The sequence below is a fragment of the Cynara cardunculus genome, assembly GCF_001531365.2.
Source record: "Cynara cardunculus var. scolymus isolate 2C chromosome LG 2, CcrdV1, whole genome shotgun sequence".
In the NCBI taxonomy this organism is placed as follows: Eukaryota; Viridiplantae; Streptophyta; class Magnoliopsida; order Asterales; family Asteraceae; genus Cynara; species Cynara cardunculus.
The window spans coordinates 67,981,758-67,995,125 of record NC_037529.1 but is presented as its reverse complement, the minus strand read 5'-3'; the positions used below and the strand labels follow the sequence as shown (position 1 = coordinate 67,995,125).

At 35.6% G+C, this 13,368-nt stretch overlaps 1 protein-coding gene across 1 annotated transcript; it reads left to right on the top strand.

Annotated features, from left to right (window-relative positions):
- Positions 1-3,222: 3,222 nt before the first annotated feature.
- Positions 3,223-12,042, top strand: LOC112505756 (sodium/calcium exchanger NCL-like). The gene is made up of 7 exons (XM_025109717.1): positions 3,223-3,684; positions 4,748-4,933; positions 5,583-5,764; positions 7,098-7,243; positions 7,318-7,594; positions 8,736-9,041; positions 11,587-12,042. The coding sequence occupies exons 1-7, from the start codon at positions 3,303-3,305 to the stop codon at positions 11,833-11,835; spliced, it is 1,728 nt and encodes a 575-aa protein (XP_024965485.1). The 5' UTR covers positions 3,223-3,302; the 3' UTR covers positions 11,836-12,042.
- Positions 12,043-13,368: the final 1,326 nt, after the last annotated feature.

The window sequence follows — 13,368 nt, the reverse complement described above, 5'->3', positions numbered from 1 at the left end:
ACCACCTTCACAACCATTGTCGTCCATTGACCACCACCAACACTACCACCGTTGGTCATCTCCACTTTCTCTTCTACTACAACCTCCTCCACCACATCCACAACCATCGTCGTTCACTGACCACCACCATCCATTGCCACCACCACTACTACCGGTGGTGACCTCCACCTTCTCTTCTACTACAACCTCCTCCACCACCTCCACAACCATCGTCGGTCATCGACCAACACCGTTCATCGCCACCACCATGGGTCACCTCACGTCCACCATCGACTACCACAACCACCGCTCGCCTCTACCACCGACTACCACTATCGACCACCATTATTGGCTACCACTACACTATCTACCATATTCATGTCCCCCACAACCACAATCGTCCATCTCCATCACCACTAGTATTGTTGGCTACCACCACCTCAACCATAACCACCACCATCACAACTACCTCCACCACATAGGCCACAACTACCTCCTCCACCATTGTCGACTGCCACCACCACTACTATCCACCATTCACGTCCCTACAACCACTATCATCCATCAATTACCAATGTTTCTACCTTCACCAATTGATAAGGATCTTCCAAACCAAATAAAATATATTTTTCCTTTGTATGATTGGGTTTTATCAAAATACCATCGATTATATCAAAAATTTCATTCAAAATTGGTATTATTCTATATTTATGTATATGAAAAATGTGTAAAAATATTTATAAATTAAATCATTTACTTTATTTGTGTTAATTATAACTATTATATAATATATAAAATCATAAAATAACTTTTTTGGGGCCAACTTATCTAGTTCTGTCATACTCAGTCCTAGTCATACCAAACACCAGACATACACTTGTTTTGTCCAGTCCTATCAATATCCAGTCCTACCGTCTTGTCCTGCTCAATCAAGTTTGCGTACCAAACGCTACATAAAGGTAGAAATTAGTCTGAGAACGAAACAATAAATCGCAAACAATAGGGACAAAAATCACAATTATAAATTATAGGGACACAAATATAAATTATTAACAACCCACAGGGACGAAAATCATAATTTACTCATGTATTTATTACAAAAATATCCTTTTTTTTTACATTTTTGCTCAAGTCCTTTTCATTAATTGGGTCAAACAATTTATGTTAACCAGAGTTATTTGCCCCTCACATGAAGCGCAAAATGTACCTTCTAATTCTTCCTTGTTTTCTAAAATAAGTAAAAAACGATAAATCTCGCCCACCATCATCAAGAACATATGAACGTCAAAAATCCTAAATTAAACATAAATCCAAACTCAAATAATATATGAAAAACATAAACAATAAATGTATACATATATTCGTTAGAGAAAGAGAAAGAAGACAAAAGGTGTCTCGGGTTTTTTTGGCATTTTGTTTTGTTAAAAAGATAAGAAATTATAAAGGTGACGCTATTGCCCATGGTGGTGCCGTTTAACAATTGCAACTTAAAAGTTGTTAGTGGAAGGAGCCAAAACCAAACAAACGGTCATATAATAAGGTTTTGTTCTGCAATAAATAAATTGTAGGGATCAAAACTAAGAGGTCGTTTACCAAATGTTTATTTGGGTAAGTGATTACGGGTAAAATGAAATATTATTTCTTACTTACCGGGTAAGATTTTAGTCCACCAAAACGGTATCGTATGCAACAATTTACTCTGTTAGCGCTAACTGTGATAAGAGTCGTCGCTTTCATTTGACGGGTAAGACTCTCGGTCATTGCCTTCGCTCTTACCGGGTAAGGTTCTTGGTTTTTGCCATATACATTCGGTAAAGTAATGTGACTTGGTAAGCGCTTACCCAATTAAGCCTTTGTTTACCAAATTATTACGGAGTAAGCACTTACCAATAAGAATTACCACCCTCTCTTACCTTGTAGCGTAACATTCTCGGTCATCAAAATTAATTGTTTATAAAAGTCTCTTACCCAGTAAACGCTAATGGGTAAGAGTCTTCTCTCTCATTCACCGAGTAAGAACTTCGGTTGTTGCCATGACTTTTACCTGATAAAATTTTTGGTCCTTATCATGCTCAATTGATAAAACAAATGACTTAATAAACGCTTACATGACAAAATTGATAAGTAAACTCTGATAAAGTCAAGGGTTCACAAGAACCAAATCCATAATTGAAACTAAAAATATTTTAAATAAAAGGATGATAATTTTTTTTATAAAATTTGGATTCGGTCCCCCATGTTTGCAACTTGTGATGAATTTCCTCTCTAATCTTGATTTATTTTGTATTTGTGTCTCACTTATGCAAAATTGCTCAGTTTTAGTCCTTCTTACTAACGAGTGTTAACTCTTTTTATTAAATCCAATTTATTCCATGAACATTTTGGTCTTTTTCATCATTTCCTTGAATATATATATATATATATATATATATATACTTGAGATTATATGAGACCAAGGGTTTTTCGTGAGACCCATAAGACCAACTCTCAACCTTTGGATTAGATCTACAATCTGAACATTCATAATCACAAAATTGCTACGAGACTTCTCAATAATCACAAAATTGTCACCGTACAACTTTAGACCATTAGATCATTAGCTTATAAAGTTGATCAATGAATATAAATTGGTCTACGAATCTCACGAAATAATTCTTGGTCTTAAGTGAACCCAACCCTATATATATACACACACACTATATATATATATATATATATATATATATATATATTAGTAGAAAAATAACAAAGGAAACCCTGCCCTTCGTCCCAACTCTCTCGTATCTTTAAATTCTCACATCTTTCATATTCTATCGTGTTGTAGAACATCCGCTTCGTCTTTCTTTTGCCAGGTGAATCTAAAAGACGAAAAAGAAATTAGTAGTAGAAGAAGTCGGGAGTTTGAGAATATGAGGTCACAAATGGACGTTAGTGTAGTTCATCCCTGTGTACGAGTGTATGACGATTTGAAGGGGTGTTTTTCTACCGTATGTTATTTATATAACATGATATTAAATATATATAATAATTTTATCCTTTTTTAAATATAAAAATAACAAAAACCGGTAAAATTAAATAAAATGTTAGGGACGAAATTCGTTGGATTTTGCAAATATACGGGAGACAAATACAAAATAAGTAAAGAGAGGGACCAATTTCGTTAAAAGTAGGAACCATCAGGGACCGAATCCAAAATTTACCTTCTTTTAAAGTGGAATTTAAATTCAGTCGGCATTGGTCGACTAATCAATAAAAGCTTTCGGGAGGCTCCTTTCGACGGTTACAGATACCAGATCACATCCCCACTGATCGACGCCGGCCACATGGCCTACAATTCGCTGTTCCTCGTGACAATCTCAACTGTCCTCATCTTCACCGTCGCCGGCCGTGTAATCACCACCACTTCATCATCAGATCTCGTCTCTGACGGCGTTCACGATGAATATGGAGGTATACTTCGTATCAACCCCTTTGTATCAGCTGAAGAGTCGGAATCTTGCGAGCAGACGTATGGATTCATGCCTTGCACCAACACAGCTCTTGGAAATCTCTTCCTCATTTTGGTTTATGGTTACCTCATGTTTCTCGCCGCTACATATCTCTCTGCTGGTAGTGAGCTGCTATTGGAAATTTTAGGGCCAGGTCTTGTTGGCGGTCTCTTGCTTCCTAGTCTCGGCGCTCTTCCTGATGCTATGCTTATTCTCGGTAAAAAAAAAAATAACGATATAAACTACCGATTTATCTCTAGTTCTAACTTAATGTTGCCTTTTGTTTTGGTTCGCTCTCACTTTTCAGACACAAATTTTTAAATGGCTGATTAGCTTAGGTTCGTGTTACATCCAACATACTGAAAATGGATTTCTGTATTATGATATCTGAAGTAAATTTTATTGAGTTGATTCGTTAATCGTCATTAAGATCTATGCTTCTTTCGTTTTTGTTTTTATATTTGGATTGCTTGCTGCTGGAAATTCTAAAAAGGTGCATAACATGTTAACACTCTGTTCTACGGACTAACAAATTTAAGGGGCTGTTTGGGTGGTTTTTCTTTAAGTCCCGATAAAGCTGTCTGGGCGGATTAATCTATCGGTATAAATTTGGAAGGTATTTTCGAGAGGGTATTTTCGTAGATGGAAGTTGTGTTTTTAAATTGGGAAGGGCAGGTTTGGAAAAAACTTGGTGCCACTTTCTATATCATTGAGCCGTTACCAAACAGTAAATGTATATCGAACAAGCAGTGAGTCTCATTAAGCTTAATGCTAACACACATGCCCTAAGTTGTTGATGAATGTTTTGCCTGTATGCTTCCCGCCGAATCAATCTTAGGACTTACTCCTTTTGTAATTTTCACTTCCAAACTTGGTTTTCTCGACGTATACTTGCTAACTAATTGTTATTCTTGGACAGTCTGAAGCTTAAAATCAATTCCATGTAAATCAAGTAGGGTAGCTAAATCCTTCACTATCTGTGAGAAGTAGGCAGCTCTAATTTTTTGTTATTCTACCTGGAAGTGGAGCAGTGATCAACATGCTTGGCTTTAAGTAATCAAGTATAAACCATATAACCTCCATTAGTTGTATTTGTACCTTTTAGCTGGAACATCAATGGAGCTCAGGTAAGTAATTCCCAACATTTTCGAGTGGGAAATGAGCATGTATAGGTTAGTGGTAATACATGCTTTGTCCTTTTCAAGTTTTCTTCCACAAATTGTAGATACATGCTTCATGTATGTTTTGTATATATCTCATGATCTACTTGTTTCTTGTAGTATCTGGACTATCTGGAACTGTTGAAGTTGCTCAGGAACAGGTCTCTGTAGGAATGGGTTTATTAGCTGGTTCGACGGTCATGCTTCTTACTGTAATATGGGGAAGCTGCGTCATCGTTGGCAAGTGTGATATACAGAACTCGGTTGCTATAGATAAACAAGATACTAAAGGATTTAGCTTAGTAGGTGCGTCCCTTGTCTTATCAAACATACTAATACACGAAATGTTTTCAATTTCTTGTTTCATGAAGTCAAGCCATCTTGAGGGTAAATCATTATACTTTTACAGAAACATGATTGTTAAATGATCAATAACACAATGGTGGGAGCCTTGGTGTTCTTTTAATTTTGATGATGGTTAACTGATTAGGATCACTAAACAGAGACAGTGAGACACCACCTTTTTCCCTTCAATCTCATGTATTGGGTTTTTTGCTGTCTAGATACCTTGTCAGGTCCTCAATATTTATCCTCTTAATTAGATGCTTTTCCCTTTGCCACCACTGAAAAAAATTCCTCCGTCACATTATGTTCAAAAATCATAACTGTTTTGAAGTGATGGGGACGGTTATGTTTATCTGGGGATAGTTCAGCAGCAAGGATGCAGATTAAATTGTTTGCTTTGGCAGTTTGTGTTCACATAACTGAGAGAAGGTGTCAAAGTTTTAATTGTTTTTTAACATGTTAGAGGATGGACATCTGGAGAACTAAAAGGAGCCATGCGTGACAACAATACCATAAAAAGTTTTTAGAAATGGTATCAAGAGTTTCCTTGGCAAGTTCGAGACTTTATATTGTAGGCTGATTCTTGTCTATGTTGTATATGTCACTGCAGGCTCTGGTGTCAGTACTGATATTTGGACAAGCTATTCTGCCATGATTATGGCTGTATCTGTACTCCCATTTATAGTTGTCCAGTTCCCACAAATTATGCATTCATCTTCTGGAAGACACTTGGCAGTTTTAATTGGTTTTATAGTCTCGGTTTCTTGTTTAATTGCATACTGCCTTTACCAGGTAAATTATTCATACTGCACTGCATTTCTTTAGAGTTTGACCGTTTGAGGATTAAATGTCTATATTGTGCTTTTTTGTTGGTTATATTAATGATGATGGTGGATGAATATCTTACATTACTGGTTATGTCTCATCCATGGCAGTTCAAGATATGTATTTTTCCCTTTGGTTAGACATCAATGACGTTAGCTGATGGAACATTATGTGGCTATGTATTCTAACTGTGGTACATAAAATTTATAGGTTTGATCCCCGTGCATGATTTTCCAAAGCTAACTATATCCAACTGTTATTAAAAAACCCTAAAGAAGTCTGTCAGCCACAAAAATCGAAAGCCATCTTCCATGTCTCTCTCTTTGTGAGTTCTGGTCCACCCTTATTCAGACTGTTCATTCAGCACATCAACCAAACAACAATTTAGCCATACCCTGTACTCACAACTAAATCTCTACATACAACTTATCCATACATGGCTTAATGAAAAAACAACCAAAGAACTCCTAAGTGAAACTACTCTCACCAACTAACAATCCCCTGCATTACCCACTGTACTATAGCCTACTATATTGACTATTTGACTACCAAAATACCCAGGGTGTGACAGACTAATTAAAAAGAGACATGACTTAATCAGTGAGTCATGGTGCTGATGTTTTTTCCGTTAAATCGTTACTTATACCATGGTTCCCTCTTTATTATATCCATAGAAATCCTCAATACACAATAACATAGAATTTCATGTAAATAATTCATAAATTGTATACTTTTTTGTCGTTTAGAATTTTCATTCAGAATGTTTATCAAACAATCATTTTTCATTCAATTCTAATTCCAGACAGGGTTGAGATAGCAACTTTTTGTCATTCGAACTATTCCTTCAGCACAAAAACAAACAACAATTGATAAACCCTACTTGTGGCAAGTGAGGCAACACTTAATAGAAAAAGGTCCTAAGTGTGGTTTTAGTCTTTTAGATTAAAAGAACATGACATGGGAAACAAATGTGAACTATTTGAAGTTGTAGGAAAATAATAAATGTATTTTTGGATAATAGCATGAAATTTGGTTGAGATCAATTGACGGCGTGAACTGGTAAATATCAGACCCTGTTGCATTCATTTTCTATTTCCTTTGTATAGTCATCACACATTCATATGGTGGGGTGAAGGCATCAGACTTAAGGTGGGGTTTTGAAAGAATATATGTGTGTAATTCTATTGAAGGAAACTATTACTTTTACTTTTGTCTAGTTGTGACTATTCTGGCCATTTAGATTGGATTTCAACTGCTTTTTTCATGTTTGATGTTGATGTCATTTGAGAACCTTTTGCAGGTTCTGCAGCCTAAATTGCAGAAGAGACGCCTTGCTTTTGCAAAGCATAAGCATGTAAAATCAAGATTTCTCCAGTACTTGAAGAAGCATGCACTTGGAAGACTCTTAACCGATCAAGGAGAACCTAACCGAGAAGTTATGCAAAAGTCAGTTCCTTTACAACTTTTGTGTATCGACAATATCTGTCTCACATTATAACCTTTTTTGGAATCTATGACAGGCTATTTCACTCCATTGATGTGAACAAAAATCAACATCTTTCACGTGCTGAACTAAGGGCACTCGTTGTCGGAATGCAAGTATATGAAATAAATTTGAATGAAGATGATGCTGTTGATAGAGTTATGAGAGATTTTGACAAGTCTGAAAATGATGAGATTGATTTTGAGGAATTCATGAATGGAATTGGAAAATGGCTTCAGGAGGCCAAGGGGTCCAAAGTAGATGTTCATATTGCTGGTCCTGACACATTGAAGTACATTCATGACTATTATGAGGTATGTGTTTTGGTTGGATGTCGACTAAAGCCCACTATGTTTTGAGTTCCAACGATCAAGTAATAATAATAATGAGATTGAGTAATGGAATTGAAGTAGGGAAAATAACGTAAGGTAAATGACCCGTATCACCTGTTGACATGGAAAACCCCTTAGAATGGGTAAAAAACGGGGGAGTCACTGATCAGCTAGTCGTTCAAACGGAGGGCGTCAAAGCCAGTTACAAGTAATCCTTCTCAATTGAATACAAGAATTATGGAAGAGAAGTAAAGTAAAGTACTTCGGTATCTTCCTGTAACTCAGGTGGTAGGGTCCTGTGTGTCTAAGTGACCTCTGATGCCCTTGGTTACAATAGATGGTAGGAAGGGTTCTGGAGAGATAGAGGCTGGGGGTAGGATTAGGGAGCTAGCAGACTAGATATTCTGAGTCCTAGGTTAGACTAGGGGTGTGTAGGTTTTCCTACCTTGGTTATGTTTTCTTGTACACGCTTCTGTATGCCTCGTTTGTTTGTATGTCTGTTCTGATTGTTGTTGCTTATTTCTAACTCGTTTTCTTTGTAGCGATGCTTTAGTATTTTTCAAGTTGTTATGTTCTTTCTCCGCAAATTTTTTGAGCTAAGCTTTACCCTTTCTTTTTGCACACTTTGCACAAGTCGATGATTTTCACGGAAACAGCCGCTTTACTTTGAGGTAGAGGTCAAGTCTGCTACATCCCACCCCTCCCCCACCCCATCTCGGGGTGGGACTTACGAGGTTTGGTTTGGGTTGGTTTTGTCTGCGATATATACAGGGACAGGTTCCCTTGAACTCTTTTTTCATTGAGAACGTGGGACCGCCCACATTGTGACACGTGGCATATACATCATGAATATGGACGTGTTATTCATCATGAATGTTATAACATATTCATTATGAATGTGCAATTCATAATGAATAACACGTTCATATTCATCATAAATCTGTTATTCAATATTCATGATAAATATTCATCCTGGAGAGGGACACATGGCATGTTGTGGGTGGTTTTTTCAACGAAAAACTGATTCTCAACCAAACTTTCCTCTCTCTCTCTCTCTCTACAATTCTATATATATGTGTATATATGTTATAGCATTATGACATAAAGAATATGCATTTCTCAGGAGGCTAAGAAAGAACATGATCTTCTGGGGGACGACGCTGGTGAAGACGAAGAAGAGGGGGTAGATGATCCTCGCCGGACAACCATAAAGGCCGTCCTATTTTTGTTACTGGGCTCTCTTATTGCAGCTGTGGTTGCTGATCCTCTTGTAGATAGCGTTGGCAATTTTTCTAATGCTACCGGTATCCCTTCTTTCTTCATCTCATTCATTGCATTGCCTTTAGCAACCAACTCCAGTGAGGCAGTGTCTGCAATCATCTTTGCCACCCGTAAAAAGAAGAGATCTGCCTCTCTTACATTCTCAGAGGTAAGTCTTTCTTTCTATTTTTCTGCAAATTGTGCATGTATTCTTTTTCATGACAAACCTGATTGACAACCATCGAACCCGACAGTAAATAATTGACGGTTTACAATACTACAACCAGGTTGAAATGAGAACTATAAATATTTTGAGAACCGAAGAACCAACTATTCATTTATTATTCATTGAAAATTAGATGGACAATATGATAATACATGATGAAATGCATGATATTGATAATAAATACTATTGATGAATTTTTTTAGGGTTATTCATCATGAATAATACATGGAATAGTTAATATTTATGGTTCTCATTTGAACTTTCGTATTCGCTTAGTATTCCTAGAATTAAATCTCACACGGGTTTTTGGTAGTGGCCAGAGTAAGGTGTAAAATGTTCTTCTAGAATTCTCATCTCCAATCTTTTATAATGAGCTTGAAATCCCTGAGAGCATATACATAAATACAATTTTTCAGGATCCAAATATATAATACATCATTCTCCTCTTTCAAACTTGTCAAAACTTTAGTACCAATTTTTTCTAGCAAAATCCTATTCTCTAAACCATTCTACAAGCCATGACTCTTTACAGGAAGAGTCTTACTCTTCCTGGTGGTAGAGGCTCAAAATGCATTTTGATGATTTTAGTGTATTAATGATTTTGGTGTAATTGTGATTTACTATAGATTGATTAGGTGAAAAGTGAGTTAGGAGGTGCAGAGTACACACTCACAAATGTTGTCTTTATCGTCTTAAATCGCCATAAGGCGAGAGTCAAGGGGGTTGCGCCCTTGGACGCGGTTTTACTTAGGAATTTTAAGTTTCAAAACGTTTTAGATATAATTCGAGGAGGTCGGAAATCTTCTTGAATTAGTTCTGAAACTTAGTAGTTTTGATCAAATATAAATCATAAGGTTCTCACTCGAGCATCCGAGTCATCTGATCTGAGCTTCAAAGCTTTCAGCTAAGAGCTTCCAAGTCTTATGGACTTCAGGACTTGGTGCTTTCGACTCAAAGCTTCTGAGTCAGTTGTAATTGTTGTCCAACCTTATTCGTAAGCAGTTGTAACTACCATATAGTTACGAGTGACTCGATTTTACAGCTTTTAGGTGGCGTTTGGTTCGCAAAATGTTTTTGGATGGAATAGAATCTGTTAAAGGAATTTGACTTTAAAAGGATTGGAATGCAATATTGTCAAGTTTGATCACCTATTTGGTTGGCAGGATTAGAATGGAATTTGTTAAGGAATAGGAATCTGTCTGTTTGGTTCATAGAATGTAACTTTGAAACTGGAATGAAATATTGCTACACTGGAGCGTTTACTTCATTTAATCAATGTTATTGCTAACTAGAGCGGGAAGAATGAATTTGATTGATTCAACTTATAAGACGATTTTTATCAGCCATAGAAAAGAAAGAAACTTCATAGAAGTTGAACTCTTTCCTTTTTTTGCCCCTATGTCGCCACACAGAGGGTATGGGGACGTAAAAAGGGGCCATCGAACAGCTGGAAAAACCCGGGTTCGCTTATGGAAAGTAATCAAGATTTCTCTAGTACCCTATATCAAATCATAAAAATAAAATATATTCTAAAAGGAGAAGACGCGGTTCAATTTGTGCTATCCGCCCTATGAATTCCATCGGACCCAGAAATGATACATTGGAAGACCCGAATGACCAAAATGCCCTTTTTTTTAATTTTTTTTAAACTAAAAATATTTTAATAAAATAATTATTTAATGTGTAAAAAAATATAAAATACACAACCCAAATAATTATTTAATAAAATACCCTTCCCTATATTTTACCAATATAACCTCAAAATAAGACCTAATTTTCTTTCTTCTAAAACATCAATAAGTCTTCCTTTTTACATTTTATTCATTTCTTTAAATCTTAGTTATTGTATTTTATGTTATTTAAACTTTCAATTTACTGTCCTCATAATATTATTTTTATATGGTTTCTATATTTAGATGAACTTATATAGTTTATTAAATATTAGTAAATAAAAATAGTAATATATAAAATATTAAAATAAAAATTGAAAACTACATAAACTTTTTATTTTGGTATCATCTCAATCGTCTTTTAATGATATATTTTGTTATAAAAAAATATTTATTTTATTATAACTTAATAAATTTCATAATTAATCAAGATATATAAACAACTCATTAGGATAAATTGGTTATTTTATCTTGTGTAGTATTGTCTTACCAAACGCTAAACAACTGTTAAGTCTTAATTTGTTCTGTTCTATCCCTATCTAGATACAATGCACCCTTAAGATTAGAGTTTTCATTTGGATTATCCGAATACTTTAAATTTGTGACACCCAAGTCTAATAGGGATGGATTATCGTATTAGGAAAGCGAATAATACGTGATCCAAGTGATTATCTCGTCTTTGTGTGATCAACAACAATCAGATTCTAACATCCATACATCCTATCTTCCCTAGACCTTGTCATGTGGGTTGGGTTGGGTTTGGTTTGGTTTGGTTAGGTTAGGGGATCCTTATTTGATGGTTTGTGTTTGTGTTGCAGTTATATGGGGCAGCAACCATGAACAATGTACTTTGCCTATCGGTATTCTTAGCTCTTGTTTACATGCGGGGATTGACGTGGGATTTTTCGTCAGAAGTCCTGGTTATTGTGATTGTTTGCGTTGTGATGGGCGTCTTTGGTAGTTGGCGAACCACCTTCCCTCTATGGACATCTTTCATCGCTTTCTTTCTCTACCCGTTTTCCCTCATCCTCGTATACGTTCTTGACTATGTTTTTGGTTGGTCATAGATTTCAAATCTTTTTCGGCATTACAACCATCTTCATCGTCACAAGTGAGATTAGGTAGAAACTAAAAGTTATGAGAACCTTAATTTCACTGCTTTTGTTTATCCGTATTTAGCCGATTTGCTGTCATCTTGTTCTGTAACTATTACTAAAAGAACTTCAAAAGGCGTTGGTTTGGTCCAGCACAATCTTTAGGTTTTTCTGTTGCCATTGCTCCAGATTTCTTGGTTAGATGTTGCTGGGTTTTATTTACAACATATATATCTATATCTATATTGGGTTGAGTTCACGTGAGACCAATGGTTTTTTCGTGAGACCCGTAAGACCAATTTATGTTCATTGATCAACTTTATAAGCTAATGATCGAATGGTCTAAAGTTGCACGGTGACAATTTTGTGATTATTGAGAAGTCTCGTGGCGTTTATGAATGTTAGGATTGTTAGATTGTAGATCTAATCCAAGGGTTGAGAATTGGTCTTATGGGTCTCACAAAAAACTCTGGTCTCACATGATCCCAAGTCTATATATATATATATATATATATATATATATAGAGGAGAGATCTTTTACGGATCCAAGCATAGTACAAATCATATAAACCAATTAATTGAGATATTTATAGAAATGATGAAAGTTTATTTATTATGATTTAGATATTTATGCGAGAGTATCATAGTTTATTTATTAAAATATGATATTAGGAAGCAGTCGAGACATTCATTAAATCAAATATTCATTAGATTATATGAACAGTTGTGATTAGTTTGTATTAGTGGTTGGATTTGTGACGGAACCACCTCATTATTTATATAAGTATTTACACACTTTCATCTTTGATGAAATTTGAATACTTGACCTCTAGAAATGTTGGTATCTATCGGTAACTCGAGTACTATTAGGCTATTGGTCCTTTGGTTGCTGTATGGAAGATATTTGTGATTTTACTTTCTATATAAACCACTCACTCCTCCTCCATTTAATTTTATTTTGAGAAGAATAATAAAATAAAATAAAAAAACATCCATCTCTCCCTTCATTCAATCTTATTGGTAGGTTGGGGAATTTTTTGGAAAATAAGACTCGGGACCGTTTATCAAACATTTTTCTGGTAAGTGTTTATCGAAAAAAATATCATTATTATGTACTTACCGGGTAAGATTTTAGTTCACTAAAACGACATAGTATATAACAATTTGTCCGGTAAGCGCTTACCGTGGTAAGAGTCGTCGCCCTCACTTACCGGGTAAGACTTTTGGTCTTTGTCTCGTTCTTACCGGGTAAGATTCTTGGTCCTTACTATATTCATCCGGTGAGGTAGTGTTACTTGGTAATCGCTTATCCGGATAAACGTTTGGTAAACGGCCTCTAATTCTATCTATATATCCTTTTATTTGGTGGATTTGTCCAATTTTGTTTTTTCACTCTTTTTTTTTTTTTTCATTTGGGCAGATTGCATGAAAAAGATAACGTACTTTAACTTGATTTTTATTTTGTGTATCGTACTTTCAAAACTTTCATTTTGGTACTTAAGATGT